The sequence below is a fragment of the Hevea brasiliensis genome, chromosome 4 (assembly GCF_030052815.1).
Source record: "Hevea brasiliensis isolate MT/VB/25A 57/8 chromosome 4, ASM3005281v1, whole genome shotgun sequence".
NCBI classification, from domain to species: Eukaryota; Viridiplantae; Streptophyta; class Magnoliopsida; order Malpighiales; family Euphorbiaceae; genus Hevea; species Hevea brasiliensis.
Window position 1 is genome coordinate 25437204 of NC_079496.1, and position 21591 is coordinate 25458794.

At 30.2% G+C, this 21591-nt stretch overlaps 1 protein-coding gene across 2 annotated transcripts; it reads right to left on the reverse strand.

The window, feature by feature from the left end:
- Positions 1-8054: 8054 nt before the first annotated feature.
- On the reverse strand, positions 8055-13122 carry LOC110633258 (disease resistance RPP13-like protein 4). 2 transcript variants are annotated; one of them, XM_021781768.2, is made up of 3 exons: positions 12964-13122; positions 11870-11900; positions 8055-10809 (listed from the first exon to the last, which is right to left on the reverse strand). In XM_021781768.2, the coding sequence occupies exon 3, from the start codon at positions 10798-10800 to the stop codon at positions 8326-8328; it is 2475 nt and encodes an 824-aa protein (XP_021637460.2). In that variant the 5' UTR covers positions 10801-10809; positions 11870-11900; positions 12964-13122; the 3' UTR covers positions 8055-8325. The 2 variants fall into 2 exon arrangements, with proteins under 2 accessions (XP_021637460.2, XP_021637459.2); XM_021781767.2 differs by having other exon boundaries at positions 12901-13106.
- Between the last annotated feature and the right edge of the window lie 8469 nt (positions 13123-21591).

Sequence of the window (21591 nt, forward strand, 5' to 3'; positions counted from 1 at the left end):
TGACTGCAAGCTGCTACTACTTACTAGTTCTTGCATATCAAAAGTAATGTGAGAACTAGTACCAGTATCTAAAACCCAAGCTGTAGATGAACTATGAGTATCATCAGAATCTAAATAACAAGACACAGACATACCTTCTGAAGGTCTATCCTTCTTGTCCTTCAGAGAAGCAAGATACTCTAGGAAGTTCCTTTTCCAGTGCCCATCCTTCTGGCAGTGGAAACACTTTCCCTTGCCTTTGTCAGCTTCGGTCTTGCCCTTCTGTTTGGCTATCTTCTTAAAAGGTCTAGGAATTTGAGGTTTCTTATTCTTATTGCCCTTCTTCTTTTTGGACTTTCCAGCCAAAGAAGAAGATGCAATCAAAGCCACCTCTTTTCCTTTATTGCTCGGCATATTCTTTTGGGTAATAACCAGCATGTTAAGCAACCCAGCCAAAGTATACTCTTGCTTTGTCATATGGAAATTTGTCACAAAATTCCCAAAGGACTCAGGCAGGGACTGAAGGATTAGATCCGTCTGCAGTTAGAAATCCATGTGAAAATCAAGATGTTCCAGCTGCTCAATAAGCCGAATCATCTTGTGGATATGATCTCCTACATTCTGTCCCTCAGACATCCTCATGTGGAATAGCTGTCTAGATATCTCATACCTAGCATTGCTGCTGTGCTGACCATACAACTCTTACAGGTGAAGGAGGATCTCACTTGCATTCTGCATATTTTCATGCTGCTTTTGTAACTCATTGGTCATAGAAGCAAGCATGTAACATTTGGCTCTCATATCATGCTCCTTCCTCTTGTCCAAAGTGTCTAGTTCCTCTTGAGTGGCCTCTGGAGCTAAGGGACTAGGAACCTTTGAATCTAAAACATATCCAATACGTTCTAGGTTTAGGATAAGTTTTAATTTTTTGAGCCCATCAGAAAGATTAGGTCCCGTTAAACTATTGTGATCAAGTATGCTCGCAAGGATATTGGATGGTGGTGGCTGTTGTGTGCTCATTATTATCAAAAAAATTAACTGTAGAAAATAACTAGATTAATTAGTAAATATATCAAGTAATTAACCAAAATAATTATGGTCTTTTAATCAAATTGGTCCTCCCACTAACTTGGCGAATCCTACACTTCCAAAGTAGGAAACGTAAATCCTAGTTGGATGGATTTCTAGTGGGTGATTGAATTCTTATAGTCTTATTGATCATCCTTAGGCACATCCATTATTGGAGTTACAATAAACTATAAGTGAGCAACTCCTTACCCATCCCATCTCATGTGAAGCTCAATCATTTATTTAGCTCCTAATGCTCAAAATCTCAGACACATCCATTATTGATTTATCTTGCATTAGTTAAGTTGATCTCATTGAGCCAGTAAACATGCAAATAATTTTAATGTCCTCAGGCACATCCATTATTGGCCACCAACTATTTACATATTTACAACATCTTATGCTTAACAATTATTCTTAAGAAAATCTCTTAAATAAATGCATCATATGCAAGTATTTAAAATTTCTCAAAATAATTGCCTCAATGGAGGGCCATGATATAAATACTTTAATTATACCATTTCCAACTTAATCATTTGTTTGAAAGATTTTGTGGTCGACTTAATTACTATTATGGCCTCACTGTGCACATTATCCAATTGGCATGCATATATCATATACTTGCATACATTCATACACATCTCATACATACATGGATAAACAAATAATATGGTATGATCATGGCTTTCTAAGGGATTCAATTCTGAGCCACCAAGAATTGAATCAGGTCATTCCTAGGTGTATTTCATTTATTCATTTTACAAGAGTTGCTGAAGGAGTACATAATCAACCCTTGATCTTGATTTCCTCCCATTGGTCCCACCAATGCTCTTGACCTCCTTGTTCTTCTTGCAATCCAATTACATTATAATCCTTGGCATACCAAGGCGACTTTACAAGAATATGGACTTTAAAGTCCTCAAATAAATGAAATTACAACATAAATTATTACAACATTTATAATACATGCCATTAAAATCAAATTAATTATTTTACATCTCAAAGAAAAATAAAAGAAATAAATCCAATCACATTGGTCTTTTATTATCCATGATCATCCATCATGCATATTAAAATTTAACAATTAAATAAAATATACATACTAAAAATTAAATTAAATATCACATATTCAACCAAAATTAAATTTGAATCTCATTCAAATAATTTTAAATTTAGAAACCTTTTCCAAATTTAATACCTTGAAAACAATTTTCAAAAAATTAATTGTGTGATTAAAATTTCTAATTAAACAATTTAATTAGGTATGGGCTTAATTATGGGCCTTAAGATATACAATAATTGCATAATGGGCCCAAAAACTAAGCCCAAAAATCCAACACACCCTTGGGGTGTGTATCTCGCCCAAACCGCCTATGGTGAGCACCCAAACCAGCTTCAAATCAATCCAAATTTGATCCAATCACACAATTAAACCTCATAAATAATCTTGATGGCAAATATAGTGGTTCTGATACCAATTGAAGGAGTGAAAGCGTGGATTAAAGGGCATTAGAACCTTGAATTTCAAAAATTATTTCTAAGGTTACATGCATCATACCAAGTGTCTTATGATCTTAATCAATTTCCAATGCCCAATTGCATACCAAAATATATTTTAGCATGCATTAAAATTTCATTTGCCATTAAAGATTATGAATTAACATTTAATTCAATTAAACCCTAACTAAAAGAGGGATTTTTAGGTACTAACCTCTTGATGCATAATTAATACAATTCTGACTCTTAGGATGTTCTTAGGACTCCAAATATTGTCCCTCTAGTTTGTCCACTATAAGCACACACCAAAGTTGCAATGGCAGCCCTTAGATTAGCTTCTCAAGCCTTGTCAATCAATTTTGAGATGGGGTTTATGCTTTGTGAAGGTTATATGAATGTATTGGGAATTAGAAACACTTTCTAATAATTTTAATTCAAGAGGAAATCAAAGTTTTTCCCTTGAATCAATTGAGAAATTGAAGAGGAGAGGAAGAGACCAAGTTGCCTTCCAACTTGAGAGAAAAAGAGAGGAGTAGTTTTTTCTTTATAACTTTTCTTTATATACTTAGGTCAAACCCTCACTAACTCCCTTGCCACATGTCATCACAAGATCCCATCTTGTTATTATTTGATTTAATTCTATGAAGCCAAGTGTCAAGCTCCATTTAAATCATGACATGTGGTCTTCCATCATAGGAAGACAAGTGGCAAGATCATATGGTTTCATGTGTCACCATCTCATGGTGCCATATGTCACCATGCGAAAAGACCAATTTACCCTTACTTTTTAATTTGAGTTCTCAACCCAAAATTATAATTTCTCCTCTTTAAATCAATTTATATCAAACATAAAGAAATTAATTAAATTCATATTTAATCAAATTAAATATAAATTTAATTTATACTATACATCCAATAACCTAGATTTGGTTTCAAGTCATGCTAGGGACTTTGCAATCTTATTACAAACCAAATCTCTTTAATTAATTAATTAATTAAACTCTTTAATTAATCAATTAAATCACATTTTAAATGGTAATTAGCTTGTGTAGATGTGTGACTTACTAGGCCTATTACTTATTGGCAATGAGAAATGATATTAACTCTTAATATCATTAGAACTCTTTCTTACCGTAAATAATTTCTCTAAATCATTTTAGACATCTCATAGACCATGGTTGACACCTAGCATAGTATGCCATAGCCACTCAATCAGTAAGAAGGAATACCTTAAATGAACCTTTAATCATATGTTACCATGCACTAGAATCTCTCCATTACAAAATCCTAATTCAAGCTGGAGTCATGGTTAATGTCAAACCCTATTTGCTATGAATATTATGTTCTCTTTTAATTCTAGTTCTTGATTAATTAGATTTTCTTGTCAGAAACTCTTTTCTGACTAAATCTGTTTGTCCTGGCCAGGAATTTGAAACATCAAGAACAATTAAATGAAGATAGGATTTTATCCCTATTTACTTAGGGTAACGGATTCCATCTTGATCAACACCTATCTCCATATATAACTAGTAGGAGCCAACACATACCCATATACCCATACACAGTACAAGTATGAAAGCAGTATCAAACTCAAACCACCTATATACAAGATAACTGTGTTATCTCAGGTCTAAAGATTATATGCACTGATATGATATATGACAATGCATTGACAAGAGTAAACTCTATGTGCTTGTCATAAGCATTACTGGTTCGGCCTACTTATCATGTATAAGTGCCTATCATGTTTGTTATGTGGCATGACACTCACCACTCTATTTTATTTATATCTCATATAAATACCTTGGGAACAAACATGATTACAATTTTTCTGGATAAGTCATGTCCTTTGTGAAGTATCCTCGATTGTGAACCAATTTATGATACTTTGTGCTAGAAATACTGTCACTCATATTTTTAACAACTTAAGAATAGAATTTCTAACAAAACATCAATGGACATTTACTATTACACATAAATATATTATGTAAACAAAAAAGTGAAATTGCCTTTTATTAATAAGATATGTACAAGATACATACAAAATGATATGCTCTAGGGTATACTACTAACACACATTTCTAGACAGACATACTTATCTATTTAAATTAGCACCTCTTTTGTCCAATAGACACATTTGTCCAATAGATATGACTGCTTATTTTAAATTTGCACATCTTCTAATAGATGTGACTATTTGGGTATAATAGACACATCTATTATAACACCTCTTCAAATAGTTATGAGTGTTTGTATGTAATAAATATGTCTGTTTATAACAGACACATCTGTTGTAGCACATCTCCAAATAGTTGTAACTGTTTGTGTATAATAGATATATTAGTTTATTAACAGACACATCTACTTGTTAACAAAAACATTTGTTAGTAATTTATTTATGAAAATTAAAATAAAATAATTATTTTATTTCATACACATATGTGCCAAATGACATCATAGAATAATATATATTTATTTAAATATATATAATTCTATATATTTCACTTTATTTCCACTTCTTTCCTTCCTTGTATTTTAACAATGTGAGAATTCTTTCTCTCCTTACTATCTAATATAGAAGCTATTTATAACACTTTACAACTTGAACTTTAGCTAAATTTGCATTCCAATTAGCATTAATACCCTTCACTGCTGCAAACATGATATCACCTTTGTCATTCCACATTACAGCATCTGTAGAAATTGTAACATCTAAATTGAGTTTATACTCTCGAATTGCAAGAGCAAACCATCTGTCAGGTTGAGGAACTCTCCCATTTCTAGCATGAATAGAATTTGAATCCTTATACTCATGCCACAACCTGTTACACTTAGAAATTATTCTAACCTCATCAAACCTTCTATTGCTAAGAATCCAATCATTCCTAGCCTTCCAAATTCCCCATAACAAAGTTGCAAATAGCTCAATGAAATCAGATTCTCCCTTTTTAAAGAGTAGATTTAAAACATAGCTGAGCTGATGAGTAGGGACTTGCATAAAATCCATGCGTAAAGGAGAAATATAAAGACAACGTGCAACAATAGGGCAACTCATAAAAATATGTTTAGCCGTTTCATTTGATAGACCATAAAGCATACATACCTCATCAATCTGAACCCTCTTTTTGGAGAGATTACACCTTATAGGAAGAATACCAGAGAGAAAGTGTTTTACTCTAAGGGGAACTTGAAATTTCTATAACTCCTTCCAACACAGAACTTGGAACCAGCAACAGAGCTATCTTGAACCGCTTGGGAACACAATTCTTTTAGAAGATGATAACCACTTCTCACAGCATATTCTCCATAAGGTTAGGGTTTGGAGGAGGGGGGGGGGGTGTTAACAATCTATTGTACTTTTTTACTTTTAGAATGTGTTTGGTAAAAGGTTAAAAAAAAAAAAGGGTTAAATGTTACTTTCATAAGTTATAACCTTTAAAGAGGGTGATTATTAACTTAGTCCCCCCATTATTAATATTTAACCCCTCAATAGGGTATAAATATTAATGATGTAAAAAGTTAACATAGTTTGTTTAAGCATACAAACAACATCAATGAGGAGTTAAAAATTATAAGAGTAATAATTATGGGTTATTAACTTCATACCAAACGCCCCCTTAGCATTTTCTCACTCTTCCCATATAAAGTGTTAAAAGTATCCTATATAATATTAAAACTTCAAACAGAGAAATTATTGTATGTGAGTCCATCCCATTGATTAAAATTTTATTAAAAATTATTTTTTTAATAAAAATTTGTTGATTCATATGTATTAACCATTTAACTCCAATTGAAATTAAAATTTAAGATCTCATAGTTTTAGAGGGATAAATTTTAAAAACTATCCCTGAACTTTAATGATTGCAACGCCATAGTCTTTTAATTTAAAAATATAATATAAAACTCTCTTAATTCTTAAATTTTACACAATAAAATCTCTCTCGTCTCCAATCACTGGTTTCCTGATTAAATGTCGATATGGACAAATTCAATGTGGTGCTTGTCAATATTTCTCTCTCCTCTCTCTAGCTACATTTAACATGACCATTCTTCAATTTTACTAGTTATAGCACCATTGTCCTTTAACTTTGTTATTTGTAATACCATTGTCCTTCAACTTTTTCAACACCAAAGACTAATTAACAATAGTTTCTTTATTTTTTTTAACAATATTCTATTTATAATAAAAAAATATAAAAAATGTTAAATCTATTAATAATAGTTTAAAAATTAAAAAAATTATATTGCTTAATAGATAAATTAAGATTAAAACTTCTAGCTATAGTATATCTATATTGAATGGGATAATGAGAATGTGGTTTTAAACCACAATTGTGTTACGTTGATAATTGTGTTAAATTGATGTAAAATTGTGGGATAATGGTATTATAATCGACAAAGTTGAAGGATAATAACGCTATAAATGACAAAGTTGAAGAACAACGGTGTTACAACCGGTAAAGTTGAAGAATAGTCTTATTTCACTTGGAATGAGAGAGTAGAGAGAAATGCAGAGTAAATGCTATGTTGGATTTGTCCACATCAGTTATTAATAAGGAAATTTATGATTGGACGTCAGAGGGATTTTATTGTATAAAATTTTAAAAATTAAAAAAGTTTTATATTATATTTTTAATTTGAGGAACTTTAATATTAAAATTTCGTAAGTTTAGGGTCAGTTGTTGAAAGTTGTCATTTTTAGAGATAATCTCAATATTATTAAACGAAAGCATGTCACTGCTTCACAAAGTAAGACCTACTATTAAAATAAATCGAGTTTGAAATTTTCGATAGGTGAATTTATTTGATTATGAAATAATATACTTATTTAGTTTGACTAAAAGTTTTAAGTGAAATTATTTAGTTATAAAGTAAATAGACTTTTGTTTAGGTTTAATTGAAACTGCCCATGCCCAACCCGAGAAACGAAGAGTTAAACTTTCCACTATGCTTCCGGATATTCTTAGAGAGAAAATTTCTTAAAACAGAACTAAGTATGCTTTGTTGTTGATGATCTTGCAGCTAACAAGAAGTAAATGAAACATTAGCTAATTCAAAAACTGCTTGATCTCCTTAATAAGCTTTAGTTATTACAATTATTTATAAAATAGTAAATTCCACTACAATAAATATAGGCTTTAATAATATTTTTTAAACATCATTTTATAAACAATATTAAAGTAATAAATAACATCAAGTAACATATTTTGACATTAAGATAATATATAACGTAATAAAAAATATATACAATATCAAGTATAATGTGTTGTAAATTAATATAAAAGTATTATTAAAAATTTTAAGTTACGGGGCTTATGGACGTCATTATATGCTTGTTGATAATTCTTATTAACAACATATTTTAAATTTTTGACAACATATAATGCATGCTATTAAAGTCTAAATTTATTATAAAATTGTCAAGTTAAAAATATCATAGTAGCAAACAAATTAACCTCATTTGATCCATTCCTGAAAAGTGAAGAAAAAAAAAAGGAAAGCACGTTCCATTGAATCTCAACAATGGGAAAACTATTAAATAAACCGGAACACTGGAAAATAGTGCTCCCTTGTACCCAAATATTCAACCTCTCTCAACAGCGTATTAAGACACTTAATTGCATACATTACCTCCAATTCGAACGCACAAAATCACATCCATATATTACAACTACAACAAGATTAAGAACACATCTAACATCACAATCAATTAGCATTCAATTATTCTGAATTCACGCGACAGCACCAAATATATTGCCATGAGTGATTCATTAGTGCTGATTATGCCCTCCAGATCCCCGGATCAGCTTTCGGGAAATTGTCTATTTGAGAACAACCACTAACCTCTGCGTAGCGTAATAAAGGCATCTCCTTCGTCAATATGTTCCAGTCCTTCTTCAAGTATGGCAACAGCTTCAAACACAAACCCTCAAGATTCCAAGTGATTTCACCTGCGCGGATATCAAACAAGCCTCCATCCTCAATACAAAGATATGCCAAATGGGGGAGAGAATCAGGAATAACCCATTTCGGCAAAGTATCATGATGGTAACGCCTAAGATACAGCTCCTCAAGTCCTTGTGGAGGTGGAAGTTGTTCTAGCATCTCTTGCATATATTTTCCATCCAACTTTTCAGTGTCAAAATCAATGGCTAGAACCTTGAGTTTCTTGAGCTTAGATAGGACATCCGAACTTGTTATGTCACTATCTTTACTTAAATGCATTCGCAGGATTCTTAACTCGCCTAGTTTTCCAAGTTCAAGAAGTTGACAGCTTTTTCTGTTACTCTGACTAGCTAGTCTTAATCCTGATAATTGTTGAAGCTGGGAGAGACTCCCTAGTCCATGAGGCAAGTATGGAAGCTTGTCACAAGAGCTTAGGTCCAAGATAATCAACCTCTTCAGATAAGTGATTGAAGGGCTTAGCTTGGATAGCTTGCGGCATCCACTTAAAACCAAGATCTGGAGGTTTCGGAGTTTGCTAATCGAATCGGGAACTTCTTCTAGGCCCTTGGATCCACTTAGATTTAGATAAGCTAGGCGTTCCAGGGAGCTAATCCAACGCAGGAGCTTCTTTAAAGCAACGTTGTCTAGCTTATTACTAGACAAGTCAAGTGCTCTGAGTGAGCAGAGTGAACCCAAATTACTGTGGAGTTGAGCTTGATTGTTAGTTGTCTGCAGCAAAGCCCTGAGCTTTGGAGTTTTGTTCAAGGATTGTGCATCCATTTCACTTGTGAAACCCAACCATCTTGAATCTGAGGTCAATTTTTGCCCTTCTTCATCAAAGCTGCAAACTTTCTCTTTTCCTGCCATCGCAAGGGTCAAATCTCGCACCAGATCATGCATTTTGCAACTGTAGACTCTTCCATCATAACCTCGCGTATCCACAACTTCAACCAGGCATCTGCTGACCAGCATAGATAGGTGTTTGAAGCCCATTTCGAATGTAGTTTCTGAGTCTTTGCCGTGGATGAGACCCTCTCCAATCCACCAATGGATTAACTTTTCAGCTTGTATATCGAAGTCTTCAGGATAAATGGAAAAACAAAGTAGACATTGCTTTAGGTGAGGTGGAAGTGCATCGTAGCTCAGTTGCAGGGATTTCATTACGACTGAATTTTCCTCTGTGATGTCGAGGACAGAAAAATTGTCGCAAATTTTCTTCCACTCTTGAAGAGAATGAGGTTTTGATCCCAGCAAGCCTCCTATTGTCTTGATTGCGAGTGGAAGTCCCCCACATTCAGACACAATTTTCTTGCCTACTTCTTTAAATTTTTCAAGGCTTTCCTCCTTAACCTCGGGAAATGCATGCTTAGAGAATAATAACCAACTTTTTTTATCATCAAGAACTTTTGGATGATGAGTTTCGTTGGCTTTGATAGCATCTGCAACTTCTTTGTTTCTTGTGGTAATAATAAAGCAACTTCCGCTACAAGCTGACCCTGCTAGATCGGAGGAAAAAAAGTTCTTCCACCAATCAATACCCTTCTCCCAGATATCATCGAAAATAATGAGACAAGTCTTCGCTTTTAACAGAGAAACAACTTTATGTAACATTTCACTCTGAACGACTGCTGATTCTTCTCCTGATTGCTGTAAGATGCTTCTCAAGATCACCTCCACTCTAAAACTCGAAGAAACTGACACCCATATCTTCTGATTAAAATGATAGCGTACATCAGTATCATTAAAAATTTTCTTGGCGATGGTGGTTTTTCCCAACCCCCCCATCCCCACAATGCCAATCTTTAGAAGCTTGTTGTCTGTCCGAAGAATCCACCCTTTTATCTTTTTCACATCATTTTCAAGTCCAACTATATCAGCTTCGTGACAATCCTTTGTCGTAGTTCTTGTGAACTGCTCTGTGTCATCTCCATGGCTGCTGCTTCCACCACTAGGTTCTTTCAAATGACCACCCAAAATATCATCCATCTCCTTCATCCGTTTATAAATACTATTCATTTTCCTGCCTGTTTTATACCGGAAAACGATATTATTATCGTGATATTCTTCTCTGATTAAGCAATCTGTCAAAATATCATCTGCTTCATACATCAAATCTCTGAACTTAGCTGTTGTCTCGACGATCTCCTCATTGCTGTTATCACTGTCTCCAAGTAAGGCCCTAATACGTCGAACCATGGCCTGCATGGCCTCGAACTGATAACTAAAACCAAGTACATATTGAGCTTGGCTGGTGAGGATTGTCAACACTCGATCTACCAGTGGAGAAATAAGAGCATCTACACTTGCCATGATCTTAACCTGTGAAATTAATTCAACTATATTTGAGGGTTTTTGATATCTAACATATAGAAAAAATTATCAAATCCTTAAAAAAAAAAAAAAAAAAAATGGTTATGTAAAATGCAGTGGGGGAGGGAAGGGGGGCTAGTGGGGCACGACCCCATCCCTCCTAAAAGTTTCTTATGTGTGTGTATATAGAGTAATTCTTAGTGTATATACCCAGTCGATTCATTTTAGTTAAAATTATGATGAATTTCATATAACAATACATGTATGTAATTTTTTATTGGTTAGATGTTTGTACATTGTGGTGTAGATGAGAAATTTCAGTGTTTATATATATATACATATATATTCTGAAAAAATTTCTTTTAGTTTAATTATACCTTATTGTGATATTTTTTAAAATGTGTAAAATTGATCCCCTTAAAATTTATAAGCAATGAGTATAATTAATTAATTTTTAAATTAATTTTACATATAACGTTAATTCAATGTTGGAGGTAAAAATTTTATTTATTGAGATCATTTATTTAATTAATTAACTTTAAATTTATGTAAATAATTACAAATATATATTAAATTTTTAATCACAATTAAAATTTAAATACTTGTAAATAAAAAAAATAGTTTTGAAAAAAAATAATAATCAAGGGATTTTATCATTGTTTTAGTACATTAAAAATATTAAAATGATAATTATAAATTAAGAGTATTTTTTATGTTATTTATGCTACCTAATAGAATTTAAATATAAAATATTTTTATATATGTATAAAATTTTTATATATTATTTAAAATATTAAAAGAAAAATTTTATAAACAAATGATATATTTTTTTAGAAAAATAAATTATATAATTTCTTCAACTCTTTTTATGTATATTAACTCAAAATATAATTTTATTTTTTCTTATTAATTTTAATGAAAATTTATTATAAATTATTAAAAATATTTTATATATTATATAAATTTTTAAAAACCATTTTATAAAGTTGAGTGGATGTATCGATTACCCCTCTAGAATTTTTTTTTTTTTTTGTTTTTGACTTCACCTTGTGTAAATGTAAAAAATTACCTGGCCTGGAATGAAATTGTGTGTATCTGGCCTGCAAACGAAAGCAAACATATATTCGTTAAAAAAAAAAAGAAGCAATATATATATATATTAATATTATCTTTTCTAATGCAAAAGGCAAGTTTAGTGGAAAAAAAGAAAAAAAAGCAAAGAATAGATAAGAAAGCCACTTTAATTGGTCAATAAAGGGTGAAAAAAAAGGGACACTTTAGACGTCAAAGGTGGAGCTGGACATAATATGACATTTTTAATTAGGACTTTTTATATAATTTAAGAATTTTTTTTTTATATAATTAGGACTTTTCTTTGTAGGCATAATATGACATTTTTAATTATTATAATATCTAATAATCGTTAAATTTAGTGGAATACTACATAAGGTTTCCAGAAAATTTATTTAAGAAAAAAATATTTTTCATTTTCTTGTTTCATGTTATGCATTATTAACAAATCGAATTATTAACAAATCGAATCAAAACACAAATGAGTTTTAATTCAATTATATTAGAGTTATTTTTAGAATTATGAGATTTCGGATTCAAAATTCAATATCCAATTATAAAAAAAAAACCAAATTGAAACTATATTAAAAATTTAATTTGATTCTAAATAAACCTTAACTTCAACTGAAATCGCACAACTTTTTACCGATGAAAATTATTATTACATCAGTATCAGCATCAGCATCCAAATGAACTGCCTTTGGCCTTTTATTCGTGCTAGTTGCAAGAAAAGAACATTACCATTCCATTTGGAATGATTCTAAGAATAAAATTCAATACAATCCATTAAAAAGAATTGAATTCAAATGAATTTATGTAAAATTACGCCAGTTTTAGCATAAATTCTTCTTTCAAAATAATTTTTTTAATTAAAAAAATTAAAATTTATCGATTTTAAACTTTCCATATATTAAATGTGATATAAAGAGTTTAATTAAATTGATTCTTTCAGACTTTCCAAACATAGCCTAGAGAGAGAAAGAGAAAAAAAAAAAAAAAGGAATGATAATACTGAAACCAATAATTTACCTATTCTTTGAGGCTTAAGAGGCAGCGAAAAATGAAGCACAAAATCAAGTAGAAGATCTGTACCTTCCTCCGTAGGCAAAATGGGATCATAAGCACTGTTTTCGCATCTTATGAGCAGAGATAGAAGAAGAAAGATGAGGAAGGGAAGTAAGAAGCATTCTCTTTTTCACAGGCAACATGTGCACTTTGCTTAGTTGCTTAGCAATTTATTTCCATTAACTCTCGATATGTATCAACGGACAAGAATGATTATCTTGTCAAAAACAAAACTTTAACTTTTAAATATTTTAAATTAAGACCACATGTTAATGATACATTGGACAAGGAATTTGATCTTTCAGGAATTGGAATTTAATTTTTTAAATTCGACGCACTTATTAAAATAATGGGACCACTAATAATTGATCCACTGTAGAAAAAATATTTTAGAAAATATGTGAAAAGTAATAATTAACAGAAAGATATAAAATCATTCTTAAATTCTCATCTAAAATGGTTCTTTAATATGGTATCAGAGAGTCTTTTAAACTAAAACAATTTAAAATTTAAATTCTAACCAGTTTATTTATTAATTAAATATTTTAACATTAAATAAAGTGAAATTATATTATTCACGCTCCAAACCCAGAGAGTTTTCACATGCAGGGTGTAATAATGAAATATCAAACCATTATTCGACCCTCATTTACAAGTTTTAACTTAGTTGTTTCTTAACAATAATTGTCTTTATAAACAAAGGATCATACTACGTACGATATATGGATTTTGGATTTTTAAATTAATGAATATATGAATCATTTATTTTGAAGTAAGATTTAAGAAAATTAAGGGTTTTAGTAAATTCTGAAAGTTTTTAAAATTTTTAAAATTCTCACTTTCTCAACACTTTAAATTGATGAATTTTAAAAATTTTAGTAAATAATAATATTTTTAATATTCATTTTATTTTTAATAAATTTTAAAAATTTTATACATATCATGTCAATTATAAAGAAAAATTATTTTTAAAAAAGAATTAAAAATATATTTTATCATATGGACTTGATGCATGTATTTAATTTTTTTTTCAATAATTTTGAAGTATTTTTTCAAAGATAAATTTTAACGATTATACCTGAATTTATATGGTTATAACATTATAGTTCTTTAACTTTAAAATGTAACATAAAACCTCATCAACTTTCAAATTTTATACAGTAAAATCTCTCTGACTTCCAATTATTGATTTTCCAGTTAGATGCTGACGTGAATAGATCCAGCGTAACGCTTAGTCAATATTTTTCTTTCCTTTCTTATGCAAAGTGTAAAATTATTCTCTCTACATATGAAAAATTATTTTCTCTATAGATAGTAGAAAGATTCAATTTACATATAGATTGAGAGAGGAAAGAGAAATGATGACTAAGCGTTACACTAGAACTATCCAGGTCAACGTCTAACTGGAAAATCGGTGATTGGAGATTGAAGAAATTTTAGTGTGTAAATTTGAAAGTTGAGAGGGTTTTATGTAACATTTTTAAATTGAAAGACTGTAGTGTTATAACTATACAAATTCAAGAACGGTTGTTAAAATTTATCCTTTTTTTAATGAATACAAATTTTAATTGATAAAAAGAAACTTCATTAATATTAACTAAACTATATAGTTCTTCTCTGATTTAGAGGACTTCTAATATTCTAACTCCTCTCATAGTTGGGTTCTCTTTTGTGTGCTGATTCTGTTAGTTTTGTTTCCTAGGAAAAATGGTCCGGGTTATCTGTTGGTCAATTCATATCCATTAGTGTTAAAATCAAAATTAAATATGGTTGGGATCACTTTATGTGAGTCAACTCAGATTTATTAAACTTAAAATTAGAACAAAGAACAATCCATAAATATTTACATGCATTTGTCAAAAGGTAGCAAAATTTAAAAGTCATGTACATTGATTAAAAATAATAAAATCCAGAAATCATGTACATTGATTAAAGGTTGCAACTTGTAGCATACAAAAATATAAATAGGTCTAAAGGCCATATTTCTAATGAATGCTTGAAAATTGCAAGAAGGAAAAAAGTGACAGTAAAAGAAAAGAAAGAAAGGCTTTGGTTCTTTGATTTTGTAGACTCATTCCAACATTGTAAGTTGAGACAATTGATTTTTGCAAATAAGTTATATATTTAGATTGTAAATTAATCTGTATTCATTATAAATACGTGATTAAATAATAAATTAATTAAACAAATACAATATATGTCCTAAAATTGTATGAATATAGATTCAAATCCGTGTATTTATATGTTGGGATCTTATTCTTGTTTAATGATGTGGGTTATCTATCCTATCGTTATTACTTTTTAAGCATAAAAAAGGGAAAATCAGTTCCTAAATTAGGAGAATATTCGAAGTTCAAATTATGGACACTAGGATGACAATGGATTTTTTTTTTTTAATTTGTTGAGTTCCGGAATATTTAAATTTAATTAAAGTTAAATTTGCAAGCCAAGTAGAATATAATTTAAAATATTAAAGATTAAAGTGGTAAAGCTCATTATTTCATAGCAGAAGCTAAATGTTTAATCAGTAAACCTTAGGTAGACCTGGCTGTGTTTTAAATAGAAAGTTTTAACTGAAATTAAAATCAGATCAAAATAATTAAAATTGAATTAATTAAAATTATTATTGAATTGAAATGAAACTGGTCAGTTGGTTTCAGGTTAAATTGTTATTTAAAAAAAATTATATATATATATATATATATATATATATATATATATATATATATTAAATTTCACCATAAACAGACCATAATTAAAATCAAAATGAAAACTAAATTGAAGAAATCATGAAGGGCCAATTTTTAGTCCCTTAAATCTTGAATCGAAATTATCAATTCAGATTTAAAATCAAACCTAAACCCGCCTGGGCTAAGCCTAACAAAAGATCACAAGTGTTATTTTTTAACCAATAGGAATATGAAGCTAAGGGGGTGTTTGGTTTACCTGTTGGGTATAACTGATAGCTGATGGACATCCAAACAGGTAAATTATAGTGTTTAACAAGTTTAAAAAAATAGAGCTGATAGCTGATGGGTAACTGATATGATACCCATCAGCTGCAGTTTGTATCAGTTCTATTTTTAGAGCTGATTCTCATCAGCTGATAGCTGATTTGATTTTATTTTTTATTTTGACAATATTATCCTTTTTTATTTAACTTGAAAATTAATATTATTAATGTTTTTATTTTTTATTTGTAATTTTAACATTTTAATTAACGTATTTTAACTTTGTTAAAATATATTTTATTAATAACATAAAATATAACATATTTATTTATATCAAAAAACTTAAAATTAATTATAAATTTTTCTATTAACAATAATAATTATTTTATTATTTTATCTATATTTTTAAAATTATTTAATTATCTTAAAAAATAATGATTTTCTTATTTCAATAATAAAATAAATGATATAATATAATAGATTAATAATTATATATTTATTTAAATAATATAATATATTAATTTAATAATTGTATATTTAATTTAATAATAAAATAAATAATATAATGTAATAAATTTATATTTTTATATTTATTTAAAAATTAAATAAATTATATGATATATACCCTTATTAGTCATTTCACATATCAACAGCAACAGCTAAATATAATTTTACCAAACACTTAACATAAAATAGCTATCATCAGCTATCAGTTATCAGCTATCAGCTAACAGTAACAGCTATCAGCTAACAACTATCAGTTGTATTCAACAGTTAAACCAAGCATGCCCTAAGTGTTTTTTAGGCTTAACTGCATTTATTGTCCCTTAACTTAGTGGGTAATTTCATTTCCGTCCTTCAACTTTATTTTATTAAAATAAAATCATTTAACTTTTATTTTATTGCAAAGAATGTCATTCTCACTAGAATACAGTGTGAACTCTGGTCAAATGCATACATGGCTTTTTTTTTTAAATAAAAAAAATTAAAATTTATGCTATATGACAAACTCTTTTCTCCCCTCCATCATGAGGATAAAACAGGAATTAATATTTGGTGGTTATCTCTTAGTAAAATTCTCTTCGTCTCCTTCTTTCTCTCCATAAAACTCTTTCCACTCAGTCATCAACTCCTCATCTGCCCATTGTCGTTGCCTTTTCCTATCAAATTTCCATCTGCAATTGCCTTATCAAGCAACGGCTTGGGCCTAACTCCAGCTTATGTCGTCATCACCAGATTCATTGAGCCAAGGCTTCCAAAATGCCTCTAGCTACAAATTTGCAATACTCTACATGTAACCCCATAACTTTAGAGAAAATGAATCATCACAAGATGAAGCAGGTGTTCAAATGTTTTTATAAATCTTAATAGAAAACAGTCTGAAGTAGTAACAAATTCACAAAATCAGAATAAATCAACTAAAACTAAAGGTAGCCAACAATCATCACCAAATAGTGGTAAAGGCTCGTTCAAGCAACCAAAATGTGAAAAACTGGACTGGAGTGTGCTCATACGAAAAAGTCAAAAATAATCAAAACGAGGGAGGGTGAGAATAAATAGGTCATTTGCTTACTAATTGTAGAATTTTTCTTTTTATAAATTTTATTATCAAGGAAAAGAATGAACAAAATTCAATTTAGAATTTAAAAATTGCAAAAGGTTTTTTTTTTCTTCCTTCTCTTTTTAAGGGTTTGACTGTCAACATATATAAAACCCAGCCCAAATAATCAATTTTTATGCATTAATACAAACTGACAAAAGCAAAATCGCCACCAGACCATAGTTGCCAGATTCTCCTAAACCCCCTGGGTTCTGCGACCCAGATCTCACGTTCCAAAATGTGAGACTTTTGCGTCCCAAATCTCTTGGGAACGCATTCTGGTTTTCTAAATCAAGCGATCCCATTTCACTATGTTCAACACAAAATCAAAGTGAAGAACAAGATGGTCCTATTCATTTTTTCTTATTTTTTCTTCTGAAATGAGAATAAATAACAATAAGTAATAATAGTCACTAAGCCTTAAGAAAAGGAAGAAGGAGAAACTTTCTAAAAAAAGTATCATATCTTTTATTTTCACTCTATATTATTGTTTTAATATTCGTTGGCTTAGGTGATAGTAAATATGGGTTGTTGGTTTCACATACTGTTAAGTCAAATAAGGCTCATTAAGTAATTATAATATGTTATACATACCTTTAAGCCCTAAATTATAAAACCCATTAAATGTCAATTAAAAGTTCATTCTATTTAAAATACTATCATTTTTTAAAATATAATTGATAAAAAAATTTAATAGTATATTATAAAAAAAATTAGATTTTGAAAATTTTTTTTACTAATATTAATATTGTAAAATATTTACATCATAAAAAATTTAAAAATTATGAAAAAAAATATTTTATTGGCTGTTTTTAGAGCAAAGATTATATAATTAATTGTAATTTATGCATCACGAATTGAATTGATATAATTCACGTATTGCGTACTGAATTAACGTACTAATTAAGTCTACTCTTCGCGTACCCTATATTTAGCTAAGTGGCGAATCGCGTACGCGTACCCGTACCCGTAACACGATCCAAGACGTTCCGCGTTCCAGGTAACTATGCACCAGACTAACCTCACCATGGACTACGTTGAACCTGTAGACAGTGTGAGGCATAAGGTCTATCTGCACTTTTAGAAACATTAGGTGTGAGGCTTAAATTCCTGAATAAAAAATGGCCAACCATCCTCCCTTCATTAAGATTCGCAATTATTGAGCTGGAAAATGAGAATCCAATAATCAAAAGCTAATTCTAACCCTACATCAAAGTCTTTCTATGGGTATCAGTTATGCTGGGGGTGCACTTTGGTTCATAATTGCTTGCCTTTTGCAAGATTGGTTAATTATGATTGATTACATATTAAACAATCAAATCTCTTTTTCTGTTTGTGTGGGATTTGCATGATAATGGGTACCAAAATTTGCTAAATCACAATTCACAATCTTCAATTTGCAAATGAGGGAATGAAATGACAAAATCATTTATATATTTCACAGAGAGAAGGAAGAAGAGAAACAGTGAGAGAGAAAGAATGAGATGGAGAGGGTTTCATAGATAAGAGGGAGAAGAGAAACAGTGAAAGATAAAGAAAGAGATGAAGAGGGCTTTAAAGAGAGATAATCACCATGAATAAAGTAAGTAAAGTTGACTGCCTGCCATCTTCTTAGGAATGCTGCAATTTGCATGGAGTAAAGAGAATCACATGTCATGTAGCACAAGTTTTAATTTTCGGATTAATTGCCAAAAAAATATTGAAATTTGTCAATTTTTACAATTAAACCTGAAGTTTGCATAATTATCAATTAAACTCTCAAGTTTGATTGTTGTCTCGAATTGACCCGACTGTCAATAAATGTTAGTATATTTAATGGGAATTCCACGTCAACTACCATATCATCACTGAAGAAGCCACATCAAAAACCCCAAATTAGGATTAATTGCCAAAAAAGCCATGAAATTGCCAAGCTTTGCAATTAAATCCTAAAGTTTGCATAATTGCCAATTAAACCCTCATGTTTGACTGATGTCTCAAATTGACCTGATTGTCAATAAACCATTAGTATGTGGTGCCTGAAAGGTAATTGTAATGACTTTTGTTTTGACTATTTTGGTTGGGAGGAGTATTTTATAAGTTTTTTAATGATTGATATTAATGGGCAATTGATTTAGGGGAATGACTATTATTTCTTCTAGTGGTTTGATCCACCTTGTAATGGCCAAGAGAATAAGCTACTAACACATTTGCTTTGGCAAAGAAATACTCTTAAGGAGAAAGTTACAGACTTAGAGGATATTAATAATAAAATCACTGAGAAATGGATGCAACTCAGTGAAAAGTGAGATTAAAATAATACACTAATTAATAATTTGCATAGTAGAATTGAAGTCTTGACAAAGACAAAAAAAAAAAAAAAAGTTTAAAGGATGAAATAGTTTATTTGAAGAAAGAGTTGACTGTGAAGAGGAGAAAGAATTTGATTTTATTTCATTTTGTTCTATTTCTAGGGTTGTATTATATTGTTATGCATATGTATAGTAATAGTGAACAAGCTTTGTTAATGTTGGATTAAATGTGTACGTAGATTAGAATGAGATAGGGTAATTGTATCTGTAGTACAAATTTTGACTTGTAATTTTGATGTGCCTTATGAAGGAGAAAATAAAATTAATTAATTATGAAAAATAAGTAATTTGGTGGGAATGAATCGAGGAAAAGGAAATAACTTTGAACCACTAGAAGCAAGCAATATAACACCAAAATCAAACTTCAACAAAATTTGGTTTAAAAAAAGGATTTCTTTTGGTATTTTATAAATTAAGATACAACAATAATAAAAGGAAAAAAAAAATAAAAAAATGAGGATAACTATGAAATGTAAACTTTGATAAAATTAATCTTGCCACAAAAATACAATTTTAGTGAAGACGTCACATAAGAAACTCTTGTGATAAGTCAAAACTTCTCCATAAACAAATTATGTTTGATAAGAAAGAAGAAGCAACACTTGCTATTGTGATGAACGACTCAGGATGCTTTTAAGCTTACAAGAGATGACCTTTTTATAGGTTGATTACAAGCACTAAAGGAAAAATAACAAGGATACTAAATGGCAACTTTGAGTTGTCTTTTAAAGAAAAAATAATATTATAACTTTACACAAAAAAAAAAAATTTCAGAAATCTACCCACAAGTTGATGTACGAATTTGAGGAGATCTGGTCAACTTTTCAACCTTATTTCCTTTCTTATTTGTAAGATATTATAATCTTTTTCTGATTTCTTTGACTTAGTCAATTTTAAATAGTAAATGGGGCCTCTTATGCATATATGGACTTATTTTCTTTATACTTAGCCCATTATCTTTATTTTAACTTAACCCAAATATTTTAGCATGCACCCAACAAGCCCCATGGACTTACCAAGTATAGGCCAACTTCTTTAGTTTTGAATATAAGCAAGCAAAGTGATAAGCTTGCTTTTGGACCTAGACAACGATCCTTTGTATGTCATATTACTATGTTATTGATAATGTGGCACATCATCTCCCTCTTGTTAATTAGGATTTGCCCTTAAATCTAATTCTTCTCCATATTCAAAATCATCTTCCAAGTACGGAGAAAGATCTCTCACATTGAAAGTAGCAGAAATGTTGTACTCACCAGGCAAATCCACCTTATAGGCATTATTGTTAAGCCTTGCTACCACACAGAATGGACCATCAACTCTTGGCATCAGTTTGGACTTCCTCTGATTCTGAAATCTCTCTTTCCTTAAGTGAACCCACACTAGATCAACAAGTTCAAACTGTACTTGCTTCCTTTTCTTGTTAGCGACTTTGCTATATTGTTCATTTTTTGCCTTAATCATATTTCTAACTTGTTCATGCATGGAATTCACCATCACTGCCTTCTTTTCCCCATCAATGTTGGCTCTTTCTTGAATAGTAATTAGCATTAAATCCATTGATCTGATTGGATTAAAGCTATAGACTACTTCAAATGGAGAGTGCTTAGTTGAATTGTACACACTTCGATTGTAGGTGAATTCAACATAAGCCAAGCATTCATCCCAACTCTTCAAATTCTTCTTGATGACAATTCTTAGTAAGGTAGAGAGAGTTCTATTCACCATCTCAGTTTGCCCATCAGTTTGAGGA